This window comes from Orcinus orca, chromosome 9 (genome assembly GCF_937001465.1).
Source record: "Orcinus orca chromosome 9, mOrcOrc1.1, whole genome shotgun sequence".
Classification (NCBI taxonomy): domain Eukaryota; kingdom Metazoa; phylum Chordata; class Mammalia; order Artiodactyla; family Delphinidae; genus Orcinus; species Orcinus orca.
This window is the reverse complement of record NC_064567.1, coordinates 58,287,577-58,309,067: the sequence shown is the minus strand read 5'-3', so window position 1 is coordinate 58,309,067 and position 21,491 is coordinate 58,287,577. Positions and strand designations below refer to the sequence as shown.

Below are 21,491 nucleotides of genomic sequence, written 5' to 3'. Positions count from 1 at the left end.
CCAGCAATGTTGAGTGGAAGAAAATGTATGTCTAAACCAGGAGTCAGCAAACTTTCTGTAAAAGGCCAGAGAGTAAACATTTTAGGTTGTGGGCTACTGACTCTGCCACAGCCACTCAACTCTGCTACTGTAGTATGAAAACAGTATGTAACTGTTTGAGTGTGGTTGTGCTCCAATAAAACTTTACTTATAAAAACGGCTGGCAGGGGCTTCCCTGGTGGCACAGTGGATAAGAAACCGCCTGCCAATGCAGGGAACACAGGTTCAAGCCCTGGTCCAGGAAGATCCCACATGCCGCAGAGCAACTAAACCCGTGCACCATAACTATTGAGCCCACGTGCCACAACTACTGAAGCCCACGTGCCTAGAGCCCATGCTCTGCAACAAGATAAGCCACCACAATGAGAAGCCTGCGCACCGCAACAAAGAGTAGCCCCCGCTCACCACAACTAGAGAAAGCCCACGTGAAGCAACGAAGACCCAGTGCAGTCAAAAATAAATAAATAAATTAATTAATTAAATAAAAGCATTTATCTCATCGGAAAAAAAAAAAGGGGGGTGGCGGGACTTCTCTGGTGGTCCAGTGGTAAAGAATCCACCTTACAATCCTTACAATGCAGGGGACGTGGGTTCGATTCCTGGTCAGGGAACTAAGACCCCACATGCTGCGGGGCAACTAACCACAACTACTGAGCTCACGCGCCTCAACTAGAACCCGCGTGCTGCAAACTACACAGCCCAGGCACCTTGGAGCCTGCGCACCACAACTAGAGAAGAGAAAACCCACACGCCACAACTAGAGAGAAGCCCATGCACCACAACGAAGAGCCCGCACACCGCAACAAAAAATCCCACATGCCTCAATGAAGATCCCGTGTGCTGCAACTAAGACCCGATGCAGCCAAAAACTAAATTAAATAAATAAATAAATAAATAAATCTTAAAAAAAAACGGGTGGGGGCCAAATTTGGTTTGACGACCTCAGTTCTAGAAGACTTGTACTGATTATCTAGAGAGACATACTTATTAATTTGTCCAAGAACCTTATTAACATCAATTATATGCATATACTTTACTAGGGGCCATGAATACAAAGATGAATCAGAAAAGTAAGAAAACTCTGGCTCACACTTGACAACCTGATCACTTCTTATCACACACAAAGTGACAGAAGCAGAAGTAACTGTGAAAATTTCTGTGGGATCAGAGAGAATAATTCACTTTGCCCGGGAATGGGGAGGGTGTGCAAAGGGTCCACTAAAGGAGGTGAGATTTAAGCTGAGCTTTGAAGAAGGACCAGAATTTCCTGGAGTGGCATGTTACGTATGAAGTTTGTACTTGTGAGTACAAATCCCATTCTAGTTCCTTTATTAAGGAGCCAGTGAGTTGTAAGAACCACACACATATAAACACATACACACAGATAAATCAGGCTAACCACACTTAACCTCTGTTGAGTCCTGCTCTGAATAGTTGATTCGTCTCACATGGCAAAGAACTCAAGGATTTCACAGAATGTAAAGAGTCTTGACTGATAGGTTTCTTTGCTATCTTTCAAGGTGCAACAGAGCCTGAGAGTGGAAGGCAGAAAGTACAGGGGCTTCCTGGTTATTGATGGTGGTGGTTGTGTGGTGTCAGAGAGACAGGGTCTGTCACCAAACAAACAAGCAAGCAATAAATCAAAGAGAGAGAGAGAAACAGAGACAGAGAGACAGACAAACAGACTCTAGTCTGCAAACTCCCTGCAGGAAAGGATGGAATATTATCATTGTATATTCAGCCTTTAGCACAATGCCGGACGCAGAGCAGGTGCTCAATAACTATTTGTTGAATAAATACATGAATGAATGGATTAATACTAGTGAACATGGAAGGCACAGGAAGCTCTTCAAGGCTGGAAACTTTTATCGGGAAGGAAAGAATGTGAGGCACTGCTTTCATCTGGTCATAGTTAATGTCTAATAATGGTTATCATACTAGTAACTATTTATAAAGTTAATACTTTATAAAAGCTCAATTAATTGCTGCTTTCTAGTTACCCAGAAGCATGATCAACCCAGGAAAATTAAAAAAATGGGAAAGCTTAAGAGTTTGTCTCTGGAGAAGAAACTACCCACCCCGTATTTCTTGGTCCTGCTTACTACAGCTGGAAGCTTAATCCCAAAGAAGGGGCAGTAGCAAGCAAAGGAGGTATTGGAGAAAAGATGGAATGCTCACATTTTAATGCTAATCACTGCTAACCACATTTTGCTCTATATTACTGCTAATGGACTGTGAAACACAACTCACTTCCATGTAATACTTCTCCAATTTGAGATGAAACATTTGCTTTTAGAAGGAAAAGGAAAAGAGAAATAATCTAGACAAGATGTAGCCACTTTTAAAAAATTTTAGTCAGATTTCATGTGTGAGGGATCCACTCTCCGACTATAAAGCACTTTCTTTCAGACAGCTAAGTTATGCCTTATAAACTCAAACAGTGGACTACAAAGTATTAACCTATATTTCCAAAATATATGCTCCTGCTCTTTTGCCTTCTTATGAACCAAGTAAGGTCTATACACATTTTTTTTTTCTTGAGGAGATGACAGAGGGCTTCACACAAGTATATTTCTATAAAAGTGCCATTACAATCCACAATTTAGGTTAGTTAATGAGAGTTTCTGAAGCCTTCATTCTTTTGAAAGTAGGTCAAAATCACAGTGTAAGTCCTTCACCAACTTTACAACTGCTTTTGATGAATTAGCAGGCTTGACATATTTTCTCTTGCCTCCGCTAGTATCTTGTACTCCCTAAGTACTTATTTTTTACCTTAAAACGTCTTCTGGAAGACTTGTGCTTAGGACCAGTCTGTGGAAGATAATTCCAGCAAATCAATAGGCTCAGGGAAGGAAACCAGGGAAAATATCAGGGATAAAGCTATGACACTTACTAAGAGTTACAAAACAAGGTAAGCCTCCACCATCAACTGTATTTCTATGTTCAGGATGTATTTGTAGAAAGATTACAACTTTTGCTCTGGTAGAGATAAGTGCGCATGGACTTTTCAGTGTAGTGATGCACAATCGTATCTGTAATGAATGAGTGTGTCCCACATCTTTGCTAGCACTGGTTGGTGGAAGTAATCTGATGGGTTTCTAACTCAAATGACTATTTCTCTGATCATTAATGAGGTTGATCACCTTTTCATATTTTATAAGTAACATGAATTTTCTCTTCCATAAATTAACGATTTATTACCTTAGCCTATGCTTGACTTAAAAAATTCTTCAAAGCTACTTGTATGTTAGACATATAGAGTCTATCAGTTAACTTTGTATATATATTATTGTCTACTGAAATCAAGAGTATTTTATAAAATAATTTTAGAGTTTAAAGGAAAAACAATAAAATAAACACCCATTTCATTTCTCACCCCACTCCCATGAAGTTTATACCTAGGAAGTCCCCAGTATATTCTCTTCCATTTTCGTTCCCTGACACTCCTCCCAAGTAATTAACTTTGTCATTCCATTTGTAACCTCAACATTTTGTTTGTGTCTCTAAATAATCTGCTAGTTTTGTGTGGCTTAAGATTCACTATTCAGTATGATGTTTTGTCATTGCTCTCTGGTGAATAATCTTATTTAGATGATTTTTTCCTAATACCTTCTTTACTTAACAAGTTTTTATAGGAAATGTCTGAAAAATTATATCAAATTCCTTTCAATGTCTATTAATATTATAACACTTCACTTTTCCTTTGTTGATATGATGATTCATACAGTTAGATTTTCTAATGTTAAACCATCCTTACATTTCCATAATCAACCCTACATGATTATGGGATATAAGTAATTTTCACTCCTGGATTTAATTTACGAGCATCATATTTACAATGAATCTACATTTAGATTTTATATAAGATTTTCTTATATAATAAGAAATAAGATATATTTCTTAAGGTATAATAAGATTTTCTTCTTCCACATGATCTTTACTAGTTTTTAAGACTCTAGCTACATAAAATAAATGAAAAACATCTCCTGGAATAATTAACATAAAATAGATGCTCTATTTTATCTTTTCCTATCTATTTTTTTAATAGGTGAGTCAGAATTCAGTTATAAAACCACCTGGGCCCGGTACCTTTCTAAATGGAAGCTATAAAAATATATTTTATATTTCTGTACTTACTGGCTTATTCAGGTTTTCTTTTTCTTAGACCATTTTGAGTACTTTATATTTTGGTAGGAAATCCTCTATTTCCTCTAGATTTTCAAATCTTCCATAGAGTTGGCGTGCTATCTTAAAATTTTTTTTAACCTCTGTATCTCCTTTCTCATTTCAAATGCTGTGGGTGTTTTTGGTTTCTCTATTTTTTTTCTTAACCTGTCCTTCCAGGGGGCTATTCACTTTTACATAGCTTTGCTGCGTTTATTTTGTGGAGGTGTTAAGAGTAGGCTTTTCATGTTAATAAAAATTCATTAAACTCAGCTTTTATCTTCATTATCCCCTCCTTTCTATTTTCTGTTTTTTGGTTGTTCTTTCCCTTTATTTTGAATATTTATTTTATTTATTTTCAGTATTTATTTTTTACAATAAAAGCATTTAAAGCCATACATTCTCCTCTGAGTACAATATACTCTGACTACCGATTCAACTTTTGGAAATTTATTCTACAGAAATGAAAGCATCAGCATACAAGAATGTAAAGCATCAGAATGCTTGTATCTTTTTCACAGTGGTAAGCAAACAAGCAAATAAACAACAACAACCTACCCCCACCTGGGATACAACTTAAATGTCCATCAATACTACAAGGGTTGCCTCAGTTATATTATCGGCTCACTATAGAAGATTATCTTGTCATTTAAATTTGTGTATATTGCACCAGAGGGATGTCCATAAAATATTATCATGTGTATAACAAAACTGCAGAATGTCATTTGTAGAATTCACTTTTCTAAAAAAAAGTATATAAAACAAAACACACACCAAAAATTATTTTTGTTTATATATATATATATATATATATACACACACACATTTGTTTAAAATATATGTGTATATATATACATACGGACACACAAACACACCATATATATCTATGTGCATTTCAGATGTGAAAATAATATAACCAAATCTTCTTGGTTACTTTAAAGGAACACATCAGATGTGGTAGGAAGAGAATGAACCTGTTCTTTATATATCTCTGCATCATTTCACTTGTTTAAACAGGAATTTATTACTTCTATAAATTAAAGCACACAATTAAAAGGACAACAATCTATTGACACTGCTATGAAATTCTGATGCTAATTCTAGGAGCATATTTTCAAATTTATTGACTAATCTCCCTGCATTATCTTTATCATAGCTTTTCTATCACATTCTTTGCAATATAAATTACTGTGAAAATTTCTTCTAAATAAAAACCAATTAATGGGTTAAGACCTATATTGTTTTCACTTTCATATATACATATTTTTTTCTAAATGATTATGTTAGTAGTTATCGAAACTATGGGCTACTATTACACAAAATCTCTCGAAGGCCTCCTGAAGAATTTCCTTCAATAGTAAACTTGTAGAAAGCTGAAGAAGTGAGGTACTAATCAGGTAGGAAAAGGTTTAAAAAAGTAAAATAAAGAGAGAAGGGTGTTCTCTTGTCCCATAATATAAAAGGAATGCAGTATTAATTATTAGCTATGAAAAGACACAGGCCTTTGTTTTTGTTGCTTTCGTTTTTTTGAAAAGAGCCATTTTTACATGGCACAAATTGAGGTGTTAGTGAAGTCAGACAAAACAGAAGCTACACAACAACAAAATTAACGGTACCTTTTTCTTGTAGTATTTTCTTGGTGGTGGCTTGATGGTGGCAAGGAGATTCTTCCATATCATGATCAGATTTTGAAGGAGAGGAGAATGACGTGTCTCCCCCAGTAGAGGAGGAAGGCTCCCTTTCTGGGTGCAGGGGTCCCTCTTGAAATTCAGCTATGTGGTCAGACGAGAAGGGCACACTGCCAGCCACTGGAGTGAGGGATGAAGCACCAGAATCTGATTCTGGAGAAGTTCTCAAACCCTTGGGCAGAAGTGATTTGGTAATGTGCATGTGGTTATAGAAACTGTTTGAAGGCTGTTGGTATAAGAGATTATAAAGGAGGTTATGCCACTGAGCATCAGTCCCATGTGATACTTACTTTGAAATCAGATGGACCTTTTTTTAGTAAATCCCTATGAAAACCCATTTTTGTTGGTTTACAGATAAGACTACATAGTTCACAACAATTCACCATATTACCTTTGTAGCTACCACAGATACCTAAGACATACAGAAACAATGACTTGTACACTCATTATTTACCATCAGATAAAACCAACAGCTGAATATCAAAAGCACCATCATGAAATATGACAATATGGATAATGCTCTTGGTTATTAGTCCATCAAATGAGTACAGAAAGAATTTGAATTACAACGATATATCGAGGTGAATAAGAATTTAGGAGACAAAGAAGTGAACTATTCCAGCTGTTTCCAACTAGAATACAGAATATGGCTGCAGGAAAATCATTATCTTCAATAAGCTGTAGGAACAAGGATACAGCCCAAACTCACAAGTCAGAAAGCGGTCAGGGGCACTCACCTTTCGCTCCAGACTGTCCTCGCCATCTGTTGAACTGACACTATCATAGAGTCTTGTCCTAGAGGGCCTCTGGCGTCTGTTCTTCACGGAAAGCTGGGCCCGGGTTTTCAGTGCTTTTGAATCCAGGCGTTCTGTCTCTGGGACTGCTTCATTAAAGTCTAAGAAAAGAATATTGCAAAATAATGTGTGAAAACTTTGGAGAGGACTGACAGAGACCATAGACACTGATAACAAAATCTCAAGGTTATCAGTAATACCAGGCAGGAAACAGGTGACAACCATGGCAGCCTGTTTGGTAACAGAGGTAACAAAGAAATCAGTGAGATTTAGGAGAAATGTACAAAGCCTAAGGGAAGAAACGAACACTAAAGATGACCAAGTCAACAACACAAATCTAACATCCAAAGCCCATTAAAACCTTTCTACAACATAACTATTAAAAACACGCACTTGTATTTATTTATTTACAAGAATGCATGCTGGAGTGTTGGATGAACAAAGATACAAGAAGGTGTATCAAAGTTGGGAGATCTTAGAAATCAAGAAAAAAAACTAAAAAAGTCAGGTGCCAGGTCAAGAGCAGATAACAAAAGGTGACCATCAGCATAAATTTTCTACAGCAAAAGTTACCAAGACTGTAACTGGAGGGACTGTACCATTTTGGTCTTAATATATTTTTTTCCACCCAAAACAGAGTTTCTGAAAATTTAGCTTGTGCTTCTTTGAACTCTCTAGAGAGACCAGCAAAGAACTTACCTCAACAGCAAATTTAAGATAGCTGGGGAAATAAAACAAGGTCGGGCTATCCAAGCAAAACAAAAACAAAAAACAGGTAAACCACCACAAGTACTTAATTTACTAGTATTATGGATGAAGTATAATAAACTGACCATTGATAGATGGATGGATAAAGAAGATGTGGTGCGTGTGCGTGCGTGTGTGTGTACACAACAGACTTATTACTCAGCCATAAAAAAAGAATGAAATCTTGCCATTTGTAACAACATGGATGGACCTAGAGGGTATTATGCCAAGTGAAATAAGTCAGACAGAGAAACACAAATACTGTATGATTTCACTTATGTGTGGAATCTAAAAAAGAAAACAAATGAACAAACACAACAAAACAGAAACAGAGTCTTAGATACAGAGAACAAACAGGTGGTGGCCAGAGAGGAAGGGATACGGAAATGAGTGAAATAGGTGAGGGAGATTAAGCAGTACAAGCTTCCAGTTACAAAATAAATGAATCATGGGCATAAAATGTACAGAGTGGGGAATACAGTCAACAATAGCATAATATCTTTGTATAGTAACAGATGGTAAACAGACTTACTGTGGTGATCACTTTGTAATGTATAAAAATATCGAATTGCTATGTTGTGCAACAGGAACTAACATAGTGTTGTAGGTCAATTATACTTCAAAAACCACCCCCCAACCAACCAAACAAACAAACTCACAGAAAAAAGAGATCAGATTTTGGTTACCAGAGGTGGGGGTGGGAGAAGGGGGACTTAGATGAAGGTAGTTAAAGGTACAGACTTCAGCTATAAGATAAATAAGTACTAGGGATGTAATGTACAACATGATAGATAATTAACACTGCTGTATGTTATATATGACAGTTAAGAGAGTAAATCCTAAGAGTTCTCATCACAAAGAAAAAATATTTTTTTCTCTTTTTCTTTTACTTTGTATCTATGTGAGATGATGGACATTGACTAAACTTATTGTGATAATCATTTCATGATTTATGTAAGTCAAATTATTATGCTAGGGCTTCCCTGGTGGCGCAGTGGTTGAGAGTCCGCCTGCCGATGCAGGGGACACGGGTTCGTACCCCGGTCCGGGAAGATCCCACATACCGCGGAGCGGCTGGGCCCGTGAGCCATGGCCACTGAGCCTGCGCGTCCGGAGCCTGTGCTCCGCAGCGAAAGAGGCCATAACAGTGAGAGGCCTGCGTACCGCAAAAAAAAAAAAAAAAATTATTATGCTATATGCCTTAAACGTATACAGTGCTGTGTCAATTACATCTCAATAAAACTGTAAGATAAATAAAGTAAAAGAGCTGAAAAGTTAAAAGAAATACCGTCCCCCAATTTCCTTTTATTAACTTTTAAGTTTATATTCCAAGTTATGTGTATGCGTCTTTGTCTCATTTTGTTTTTCTTGGATATCTTCTCTCCCCACCAGAAACTACACTGATTTTTCAAAGGGAAGTGTTTAAGTCTTTAAATAAAAAGACTCAAAGAAAAACAGAGTGAAGTGGAACACACACAAAATGACCTGGTAAAGGCTAGAGGGAGAAACCACTGTAGTTCTCTTTAGTCTGCCTCTCCCCACCCTTAATCTTGCTGCCCAGAGTCTAAGTCAGGACTCAAAAGTTTCAATTCTGAAAGGGAAGAGGGTAGGTTACCCACGAACACTGGCTGAATAGGCACTGGCTGAGGAAAAGTGTTCCCCTAGTTGAATTTATTTGGAATGCTGTTGCTCCTTACATTTGCATATGTAGCCGCTCCTTAGAAATAATGAAGTTTGGTCATTAACCCTATATTACCTTTGCAGAGCGGCAGTCATTAAATGAAGTCATAATGTTCAAGAAATTAATGATCAAGTGCTTCTTGGATTTAAATTATTAAGAATAAAGCAAATAACTGAGCTGTAGAAAATATTAATATGTACTGATATTAATAGAGTAAAACAATTTCTCACAGTAGCATTACCCCCAGGAAATTCTTTTCACAGTATTAAATATTATGAAGTATTATGTTCTAAATATATTATATTATAAAAGCAAAACAAGGAAGCACCTCAGGTTGTACCTTTCTTACCTATGGAACTTAGCACTTGGCATATGGTTCTAACAAATAAAATTAAATATATTTTTCCCTGAGAGGTACATCCACTGAATAAAAATATGTACAGGCTTGCCTTTTCATTTGCCTTTTCTTTCTTGAAAGAAAAGTGGATATTCAGAAAAGTCAGACCATTCAAGTATATTTAAAGACAGCTAAACATTTTCTATCAGTAGTCCCTTTATTTTTTACATGTCAATGAAGAAAAAATAATCTCCTTGATCACTTTAATTTCCTCTTTTCAATAAAATCTGAACTTGTAGCTGCCCATTAGGAGTTGTGATAATTGGGAGAGAATCAACTTCACCAGCTCTTGTTTACATATAAAAAGTGGAAATACCACATGGAGGAATGCAATAATATAATTAGATATACTGCCATATACACACATCTTACAACTTATCTATCTCATATTTAGACTGTACATTTTATAACACCAAGCACTGTCACATACATCATCTCATTTGTTCCTCACAACAGCCCCAAGAGACAGAGCAGCCAAGTATATTTTTTCCTCTCCTGAAGCTCAGAAAACTTGACTGTCTTGTCCTCATCCACATATCTAGTTTATGAGCTGCCGTGACTACGTATTCTAGTTTTCTGACTCCTAGGCCACTAGTCTGTACACACCAATTTAGCTAGTGTTCAACAAATTATTAGAATAAGATTTTAATGCAATTAGAGTTCAGTGTGTTCAGCTGTCAATTCACAAATGATGTGACTAGTCTAGAAAATTCACTTCTCCAACATGTTATTATGAAATGTTATTAATCTTCCACATTCGTGGAAGAGCATAAAAAAGGAAGACGTTGAAAACTATAGAAAAACTATTTCTCGGATAATTTCTTCTTTGGTTTAGTAACAACTTTGGTTAGCTGGTGACAAAAAGAACCAAGTAGGAAGCTCATTCTACTTTTGTAAACATGGTTCCTTTTGCAATAGAGACCTAACTCTGGAGGACCTAGCATAGTATATATAACATCCAGGATTGCAGTAGCTACCTCATCACTAGGTGCTGAACAAATAAAGTGAGGGAACGTGAGAACTGCTTATCAGCAGGGTTGAGAGTAGAGAGAATTATTCTGGGGCTTCTGCCCCATTACTGTTCAGTAATTTGCCTGGTCCTGGTGTTGGACAACCCCCAAATGGCAATCTTGTATGCTTGCTTTATCATCAGCTAGCACGGACTGGGTGCCCACCGCTGGAGCGCACACATGTAATGATACCTATTAAACATGAAGTTAGCTGGAGTCTGAGAAGCAGTGGTTTAAATCCATTATCCAAGTGGCCAACAACTCATCACACCCAATTAACAATTTTTGAGGGCCTGAAAACAAAGATCTCAGGGCCTCTTTATAGCAGTGATTAAAGGGTTATAAATCAGTAATCTGTATTCCCATCCTGAGGAAAAAAATTTTTTTAAGCTTTATAAAACTGGAATGGAGCTAAGGACTTTCACTTCAACAACTCTTATACCAGAAGGAAGTTGGAAGAAATGGCTGTCCAGAGGAAGCAACTACTAAAGACACCGCAAGTAACAACCCCCTCAGGAGTATTAGTGTGAGAGAGGAGGAAAATGTGTACAGGATTATGCTGCTGGGTAACTAGAAGGGTGATCTAATGACCACTAGAAGCTATATTTTTCTATCATGTCATATAAGAATCAGAATACTATAATTCAAACGAACCTTAGGGATTCTGGCGCAGCGTTTTTTCTCAAGTAGGAAAACCAAGGCTCCCAGGTCACTAACTTGTGTACTGACTTTATCACAGTTAATCTGTGGAAGACTGGATAGAGCTCAGTCCTCAGAAGCCTATCCTCTTTCTAGAAGGACACTCTCAAGTCTGAAACTAAATTTCACAGGTCACCTTCCACCTTCTTCGAAACTTCTTTTTAGTCTTACTCTACGTTCCAAACAAAAATACATGTCAAGGGGTAACTTTGCACAGTCCCCGGAAGGATATAGCATCGGAAGAAAAAATAAAATGGAGGGATTTTATTTGACTTTGTATTTATCCAAGGAATAAAATTCTTACATAGAAAAATTAGCTGTCACTTTTGTGGATGATGATGTGGCAGGAGAAATCCAACTGGGTCAAAATTTCTAAGTTATGAGCTGCTCAATGTAAGGGCTTCGGTGGCCATGTTCTCTCACTGTCATTCATTCTCTACAGAGATCTTAATCAACAGCATAGCATAACACTACTTTCATAAACCAAGACCCTGGGTTCTTCCTCTACCCCTTGTCTCCAGTGTACCTTGTTCTGCTGTCCATTAGAATTAGAGGAAAACTTCCTTTTCCTCTCTCCTTTCTTCTCTGTTCTTTCTTTCAGACCCTCCAGACTCTGAAATAGCCTATCTCTGACCCAAATGCAGCTAGAAATACAAAAGAAGAGCAGACACAAGTGGATCAATAAATATAGACAGACAAATGCAGAAAAGGTATGAAGTAGCTAATGATAATGCAGGTTTGAGTGGGTGGGACTCCACCTCAGTACACCTGCATTTTAAGTCTAGCTTCAATATTGCTTCACATTGGATCCTTTAAAAGAAGTTAATGGATTCGATCACAATTTTAGCAGCTGTTACGAAAAGTGTTCTGTGAAATTAGGATGTTATAGATCATATCACACAGAGACCAGTTCTCTACAGTAATGCTCTGAGTCATTCAGTTTTTTCACTAGATTGACGTTATTTTTTGACGTAAATGGAATGCTGCTCACAGATCAGACATAGGCTGCGAGGGAAGTAGGGGAATGGTGCAGCATAACAATGGGGTCTGCTCCGCATTCTTACGTTCATTATTCTCCTCAAAAACAGTCACACACACCTTATACCATCACACTGCCTGGCTTGTGCTATTATCAACCGAAATGCCGAGCATAATGAGGCACTCAGTGGCATCTTTAAACTTGAACAGTATCTGCATATCGTTCAGTCACTGCAAGTTCACAAAAGATGGACTCATGGGGCTTTGGGTTGATACACACCGCATTCAGAGGTAGGCTAATGTACCTCAGAGAGGCGGTGTACAATAGTTGCCGTGAGAGGAGACCTGGAGTTAGTCTTCCTTGAACAGAATCCAAAACGGTGGCTCTGTCACTAAATTGGGCAATTTCTCTAATCTCTCTTTCCCTCAGAATCCTCAGCTGCTAAAATGGGCACGATAATAACAACATAATAATAACTGCATTGTCATGAAGACTAAATGCATTAAATAGATATACAAATGCTTGAAAGAGTACATTATAAGCACTCAACAAATGTCTTTATTTACTGACGTAAAAAGATTAGCAAGATATTCTTAAGTGACTAAAGCAAGGTGCAGAACAACGTGTATATTCATTTTAAATATTAAAAAATCCCAGCAACATAAAATACATTTTTCCAACAGTAAATATATGCATACAATTGCATAGCAAGCGAGCTGGAAAGATATACTTCATACTGATAATGGTGGTTACCTCCAAAGAAGATATTAGATTTGGAGATGTTGGTCAACAGGTACTTTAGTCTTATTTGTAATGTTAAATTTGTGTTTTGTTTTTTTTGCATTAGGTATTAAAAAAAGTCTATATATTACTTATGTAGTTAAAATTAATAAAAATGAAAAAACACATATTCAGTAAATTTACTTTTATAGACATCTTAATTCCATTCTAATCTGATAGCTCTAGTGTTCTAGGACTCAGGATTATCAGATGTTGGTATCAGCTCAGGATACTCTGTCAAAATCCCTGTGACTGTCAGCCTGCCCTATGTGAGATGGCTGTTCTTTCATCACATCTATGGAGACTGTTTGCCTGCCTTGCTATTTCACTGCCAGGTGATTGGGACTAAATAAGGGCCCTATAGTTTAGCTTCCTTCCAGTTACTACTTTGTTTCAGTATTGTAAGGGGAGGATGTACTGAATCAGACACGGTAATTTGAGACCAAGTTATACAACTTCAGCTCATCTTACGATAGCACTTTGCTTAGGAACCCATCCATGGGTAACTCTCACTCTGAACTCTATTAATAGTCGAATTCTTTATAACCACCCAAAACCTGATAAATTTTGTATCCCAAGTAGTATTTATGAAATTTTAGGAGGCTGATTTGATTTCTTACCATTTTAGAACAAGCAGAAGATTATTGCTGTTTCTTAATTCTTTAATTAGGTCTGAGTTTATTGTTGTATGAACTATATATTTCATTTGCTAATCTTTGAAAAACATTGACGAATTCTTTTTTTACCTAGTTCTGAATAAATGCAATCTCAAAACTATCTGTATGGTTTTGAAACATAATTTGGTAATCTGTTTTAATGTAGTGCTTCTCCAGTGCAGTCTGATATTTAACTTAGCCTTCTTCAGCTACACTCCTATTCTCAAAGGGGAGAGAGGTCCAAATTTTGCTGTCTATATCTCTTAAGACTATACTTTCAGGGATCATTTCTACAGTTCATATCTCAGGAATGACTCTTTAGTAATGCCACTAGGCTAAACTACCCATGGAAGAAGTGACTACAAGTCAGAAAAAAACTATATAAAAAACTAAATTGCATCATATATCATTTGAAATACTTGTAAGAGTTGCTTGATTCTGAGAACATAAAGGAATACAGAATGGAGATTTAGACAACAGGGCATTTAAATATCTTCGGACTCCTTCATTGTAAGCTGTCTTTAGACTCTGATAGAAAAGATTTGCATTACCCAAAATTTGAAGAAATGTAAAATCAAATCAAATGGGCAAACCGGCTTGGAATTGCAGACTTCTGTGAGTAAGACTATGAAGTCATGTCAGAGCTTGGGTCTAGGCAGGTGGTTTATGTGAATATCCTTTTCTTAACACTATAGTGTCTTTGCCATGACAACAATAAACAAGCTTCTGTATTCTCACTCAGGGTTGCTTATAGGAATCTAATCAGTTTTTCTGTCAATAATCTCTGGGTATTAGTAATTCCAAGCATGCTAGTTAGGCAAGTCCCCAAATTATATACTGTGACATAACATCTTCCTTGATTAGTATGGGAAGAACTAAGATTTTACGTCTTTGGTAGAAAATAACGTAAGTTACCTGAGGTGATAATTGTTGGCTTCCAAAACTATGCAAAAGATACTTTGCACAGTATCTTTTGACTAGAGGAAGACTGAGTTGCATAATACAGCATTAGAAGATTTAAGAAAACTTTAAAGATCACAATACTTGTAAGTTTAATAGAACAGATGTATAAGAGCTTCTTAAGTACTTGCAAAGGCTGTCAGTTGCTAACAATAGTACTTAAAAAGGAAATCAAATATAAAAAATTTATAAATGCAATTTTAAATGTTTGTACATGTTCAATTAGCTAAGTCTGTAAATAGGAACTAAATATTATTCAATGATCACTTAGCAGTGATTTGCAAATCAAGTTTTAAAATGTAAAGAACTAGGTTTTTGATAATATAACTTGAATAAATCAAACATTAAAACCAAAATAAAAATAAGAATGACTTTTTGGTGCCCCAAACCCTTCTGTTTCATCAGAAAACTCACAAGCAACAGAGTTTTCAGTTTCAAATTTTCAAAGACGTTCTAATTTTTCCTAACTTTCCTCATAAGTGGAATTTCCTATAGGTCTCAGAAATAATCAGGGCACAGCATTGAAGTAGAACATTACTTCATGTCCACCTAAGAGAATTCAGTTATAACCTGATGTCTGTGCCCCATATTAACAGAAAAAACCTTATGGATCTCAGTACTATAACTACTGGAACAATATGGTTGGCAGACTGTTCAGAACCATGCACACAAGAGAATTTTCTGGTCCTAATTCCAGAAATAGCTGTTCGAGTTTTAATTCTATAGATGCTGTGACCCCATGATTGACTGTGTTTCCCTCTTGGCTGGTAGACATCTTAAGTGAAATCTTAAATAATCTACAGGAACCCACTGCACATACTTCATATACAAACCACCTCGTGCAGCATCTTCTCCTTCCTACTTTTATATCCCTCCACCCTGATTTCCCAGCTAATTCGTTTAGTCAGCCTACCTTAGCATAATCATATGCTGTCTTCCAATCTATAAAATTAGGATTCCACGGTGAACCAGAGCATATTTATAAAATATAAGAAACACTTCAAAACACAGCTATCTTGTGACATTTCCTTGAAAAGGAGCTATATTCCACATTTGGGTTAAAATTGTCTTGACTTCCAGAAGATCATAATCTACCTTTACAGTTCAATTGGCTTTTGAATAAAATTTTATTTTAATTGAATTTTATTCAAAAGCCAAAAACTCAAAAGCCAAAATAAAATATGAAGTAGCTTACTTTTCCTAAAATGAACAGAAAATTACTTAGCTTCTGAAAAAATAACTTGCTTTCCATCAAAACAACTTTAGATCTCTTCTAGCACTAATACATATTATCAGTATGACTGAAGGGTCTGGCGACTTCTGTGAACTTATGAAGATTCAGTGAGAAACATGAACCAAGGAGAGTTGCCGTTTTGCCACTAAATACCTCCTTTTGAATGCCTCATTGATTTGTCAACAAAAGTCTTAACGGCTTACACATAGACAGATGCAAAACTTGCACAAAACTAGACAGGCAATTTAGGTGCTTTGCTTTTTGAGTAAGAGAACAGATTTTGGCTTTAATGATATGCCAGAAAACAATCAATAAGTACTGATTTCTCATTTATTTGGCTTGTTCATTAAAATTTTCCACAGTGATTTACTGGGAATGTTCAACCTTTAATTAGTACAATTCAATAATATTTCATGGTCAAAATTACTTATTGGGGATCAAGAGTTACTGAAGGGACTTCCCTGGTGGTGCAATGGTTAAGAATCTGCCTGCCAATGCAGGGGACATGGGTTTGAGCCCTGGTCCGGGAAGATCCCACATGTCACGGAGCAACTAAGTCCGTGCACCACAACTACTGAGCCTGTGCTCTAGAGCCCATGCACCGCTACTGAGTCCACGCGCTACAACTACTAAAGCCCACACACCTAGAGCCTGTGCTCTGCAACAAGAGAAGCCACCGCAGTGAGAAGCCCGCGCACTGCAACAAAGAGTAGCCCCCGCTCACCGCAACAGTGAAAACCCAACGCAGCCAAAAATAAACAAATAAATATTTTTAAAAATTACTGAAAATAATCTGTTCAGGAAAAATAAAAATTGTGAAAGTTTACCAAAAAATTATATCTATAGGCATGATAAAGAAAGCTTGAATCTAGTCAAGAATTCTCCCCTGCCCCAATTTAGAACTAAACAACATGACAGCATGGAATAATTACTTCACTGCTCTGTATCTCATGCTCTTGTATAAGACACTCCTGATGATATAGTGTAAGCATTCACTTTCCTTTTAATAACTTTCCATTTCATGAATTCTGACTTTGATCATGTCTTTAACCTTCTTTTAAAATTCTGGGTTCCAGTGCTAAAAGTGAATGTTTAATGTACTCTCAGACTCTATCAGGAAATAAATCAGATGCGGTGGTAGGAGTCTGGCCTGGCCTCATATCTACAGGTAGCAGAAAAGAGCCACTAACATTGAGGGCTAAGGGAAACACAAAGACAACACATAGTTACAGCCTCAGCAGAAAATAATTTCTTGGAGGAGTCCAAACACCTCATGAACTTCCTTATCGATGTAAATGTCTGGCTGGTGCTGGCTTTTTTTTTCTTACAAATCTTAAACTAATATTTTAAGCCTAAAAATTTTTTGTGGTTTTTCTCATTCTCATCTTTTAATTATGCTACTTAATTTTTTTATTTTAAAATATTTTATTTATGCAAAAAAGTATACCATATATGTAAGTCATATAGAAATAGAAGGGGGAAAAAAAGACACCCATGTACCTACTATCAAGCCTAAGAAACAAAATTAGTACTTTTGAAGCCCTCTCTATGTCCCGTTCCTAGTTACAACCCCTGTTTTTTTCTCCTAGTTATTCCACAAAAGTATCTCTAAAGAATATACTGATTAATTTTGCTTGCTTTTAAACTTTATACACATGGTAATGAACTGTACATAATATTCTTCAAATCATTTTTTTTGTTTGCTCAACATTATGTTGAAAGGTTTGACTAGAATTAATTAACTTTTTACTGTAGCTATTATGAATGATGTTGCTGTGTATTTTTGAACATGTCTCCTGGTACACAACAAGAATTTCTGGAGAGCATATATACACACAGGAGTGAACTTATTGGGCCATAGAATTTGTACATCTTCCATTTTACTAGATAATATCAAATTGTTTTAACAAAATAGTTGTATGAGTTTTCTCTTTTCCCCCTACATACTGGCTATCACATATTACTGTGAAACTTTATCTTTGCCAATCATTTTATTTTTATTAATGAGGTTGAATGTTTATTTATGTTCACCAATCTTTGGGTTTCCTCTTTTGTGAACAGATTGCTTATGTGTTTTGTCCATTTTTCTATTATGTTAGTTGTATTTTCTTATGATTGGGGTAAGTTTTAAGTATATTCTGGATAACGATAACAATCTTTTTTCTTAGTTACATGGGCTGTAAATATCTTCTCTCAATTTTTGGCTTCTCTTTCTATGTTTTTATAGTATCTTTTCATGATCAGATTTTCTTAATATTACTGTGGTCAAATTTATCAAACTTTTCTTATGATTTGGATTTTTTTGTGTTAAATAAGAGATCGCATAAGCATTCTCCTACATTTTCTTCTAAAAGTTATAAATGTTGCCTTTCATATTTGAGACTACAATCCATTTGAAATCTATTTCATGAATGAATTCTATTTCATGAGGTCCAATTTCATTTTTTTCCATTTGAATCGTCAATTTTCCCAGACATTTGTTAGTCCATCCTTGCCCCACTAATCTGCAATGTCAGTTTTGTATCATTCTCAAACTAACATGAATGGATCAGTCTGTTTCGGACTCTATTCTGTTGCACTGGTCTACTTGTCAATTGCTCAGATTACACTACACTGTCTTAATACTATTGCTTTACAATGAATCTAAGCATCTGAAAGAACAAGTTCCCTCACCTTGGTTTTCTTCAGGAGTATCTTGACTATTCTGGGTCAAGTTGTTCTTCCACCTACATTTTAGAAACAACTTGTCATGTTCCAAAAAAAAAAAACAAACAAAAAAAAACCCTGTTCAAATTCTGATGGAAACTGTATGGAATACATAGATTAATTTGGCATAATATCATTTTTACAGTATTCAGGCTTCCTATCTCTTTTGATTTATATGGGTCTTCTTGAATGTCTTTTCATGGGTCTTGAGCTTCTTTTGTTAAATTCATACTAGCTACCTTATATTTTTTGTTGCTATCATAAATGGTAGCTTGTAAAAAATTACGTTTTTTGGGACTTCCCTGGTGGTACAGTGGTTAAGAATCCGCCTGCCAATGCAGGGGACACAGGTTTGAGCCCTGGTACGGGAACATCCCACATGACGCGCAGCAACTAGGCCCGTGAGCCACAACTACTGAGCCTGCACTGTAGAGCCCGTGAGCCACAACTACTGAGCCCGCGTGCCACAACTACTGAAGCCTGCGCACCTAGAGCCCGTGCTCCACAACAAGAGGAGCCACCACAGTGAGAAGCCCGTGCACCACAACAAACAGTAGCCCCTGCTCCCACAACTAGAGAAAGCCCGCATGTAGCAACGAAGACCCAATGCAGCCAAGAATAAATAAATAAATTAATTAATTAAAAAAAAACATTTAGTGGTGAAATGTTAAAAATATTCTTAATTTTAAAGGAAATTCTTGATTTTAACATTTGACCACTAAATATGATGATTGATAGAGACTTTTGTTAGCCTCACATAACAAGTTAAGAAAGTTCCTATGTATTTCTAGCTTAATAAACTTTTTACCATGAATAACTGTTCTACTTTATTGTTTGTCTTCATCTAATAAAATGATTATATACATTTTTCCTCTAGTTAATGTGTGAATTATATGAGTTTTAAAATGTTGAACCAACTTTGTGTTTCTTACATAGACACAGTTGGTCATGATAATATATATGTAGACTTTAAAATACATTTCTGGATTCAACATTTACCTTTGTGAACAAGTAGGTTTTTTTTTTAAATAAAGAGAATTCTGGCCAGCCAGCGGGTGTTCACTCCGCTCATCTGAGAGTAGAGGAGGAACTCTATTCCAGAACACAATAATGTTAGTTTAAACCTCAGAAACCTGTATTAACCCCATATCCATCCTAACCGTTAAATATACAGATCTATGCTACATTAGCTACACAGAAAACCATACTCAAGGCATTTGCCAGGGAGTATAACCTCTAACTTACTGACAATTTATATTTATTAAAAGCTCACAAAGAACTACAACACTTGTATAAAAAGAATGTTTTCTTGTTTTTAAGAAAAAACAAATCCCCAACGCTTTGAGGATTTTTACCAACTCTTTACTCGGTAATGCAGGTCACACTCCAATTATGGAAGATATTTTTTTATGCTTAGTTGCAGTAAGGACTCATTCCCAAACAAAACAAGTCATGACTTCACATGGAACCAATAACTGGATTTTTTTTAATAAAAGGAAGACTGGCAAAAAAGCTTGCCCATTCAATTTCAAATATTGGTTATAAGGTATAGCCACTGATATTCTTTCATGTTTAGAAATTCTTTGTCATTATTCAAAAAATGCTGTTGTTGGGACTTCCCTGGTGGCTCAATGGTTGAGAGTCCGCCTGCCGATGCAGGGGACACGGGTTCGTGCCCCGGTCCGGGAAGATCCCACATGCCGCGCAGCGGCTGGGCCCATGAGCCATGGCCGCTGGGCCTGCGCGTCTGGAGCCTGTGCTCCGCAACGGGAGAGGCCGCAACAGTGAGAGGCCCACGTACCGCAAAAAAAAAAAAAAAAAAAAAAAAAAAAAAAAAAAAATGCTGTTGTTTTCTTTTGCGTTACGCGGGCCTCTCACTGTTGTGGCCTCTCCCGTTGCGGAGCACAGGCTCCGGATGCGCAGGCTCAGTGGCCATGGCTCACGGGCCCAGCCACTCTGTGGCATGTGGGATCCTCCTGAACCGGGGCACAAACCCGTGTCCCCTGCATCGGCAGGCGGACTCTCAACCACTGCGCCACCAGGGAAGCCCCCCAAAATGTTTTTAATCATGTTAATAAACTTGTTTACAAACAAACAACCCCCCCACAACAGTTGAATGGGGACATCTTAATGAATAGTCAATCCATCCTCTCCAGCAAATATTCTAAATTTTATCTGTAGGTAACCACACAAAGAATAAAGTTAATATAGGAAAAAGTAAATAAGAAAAGAAATCCCCACTTGATTAATCCAAAAGAAGGCAAGAAAGCAGATAAAAAGAACAAAGGAAGATTTTTTGTTAGATTAGAAACAAATAGTAAGATGTTAGATTTAAACTCAATATATCAGTAAATAAATTAAATAGCAATGTTCTAAATGCATCTTAAAGATTGAGAAAATTTTTTAAAAGCAAGATTGAGACTGTAATAGAAATAAACAACTAGCCATTGCTTATAAAAGACATGGAAAATTTGCAGTAAAAGAACGGAAAAAGATACCACACAAACACTTACTAAAAGAAAGCTGATACAGCTCTTCAAATCTCAAACAAAATCGATAACAAGGTGAACTACTAGAAATAAAGAGGGACATTTCCTAATGATCAGAGGTCAATCTACCAAGAAGGTATAACGATTCTAAATTGTATGTATCCATTAACATCACCTCAAACACATAAAGCAAAAACCGACATAACCAAAAGAAGAAACAGATAAATCTACAATTATAGTGTTATTTTTTGACACATCTCCCTCAGTAACACATTCTAGAAGTTTTGAATATGGTTAACAAATTTGACCTGACATACATGACAGAGCACCTGAGCACCAACCTAGGTCAACAGAGAGCTAAGTACCATCATTTCTTATACATCCTCTCCTCTCAGTAATTTAAATTGCTTTTACTGAACAGTACATTGTATATTTATGTGATGCCATTAGTCCACACTGAGGTTCACT

The 21,491-nt window shown here is 36.5% G+C and overlaps 1 protein-coding gene and 1 pseudogene across 4 annotated transcripts in view; one reads left to right on the top strand and one right to left on the bottom strand.

Moving 5' to 3' along the window:
* Positions 1 to 21,491, bottom strand: part of PPP1R9A (protein phosphatase 1 regulatory subunit 9A) — a 327,421-nt gene that overhangs the window by 32,615 nt on the left and 273,315 nt on the right. For 2 of the 4 annotated variants that reach the window (XM_049715130.1, XM_049715131.1), the window contains exons 12-13: positions 6,629 to 6,786; positions 5,820 to 6,117 (exon numbers count right to left, since the gene is read on the bottom strand). In XM_049715130.1, the coding sequence (XP_049571087.1) occupies positions 5,820 to 6,117; positions 6,629 to 6,786 (456 nt within the window). The remainder of the gene's footprint in view (positions 1 to 5,819; positions 6,118 to 6,628; positions 6,787 to 21,491) is intronic. The other 2 variants (XM_049715132.1, XM_049715133.1) reach the window with 1 other exon arrangement.
* On the top strand, positions 13,900 to 13,991 carry LOC117199867 (uncharacterized; annotated as a pseudogene).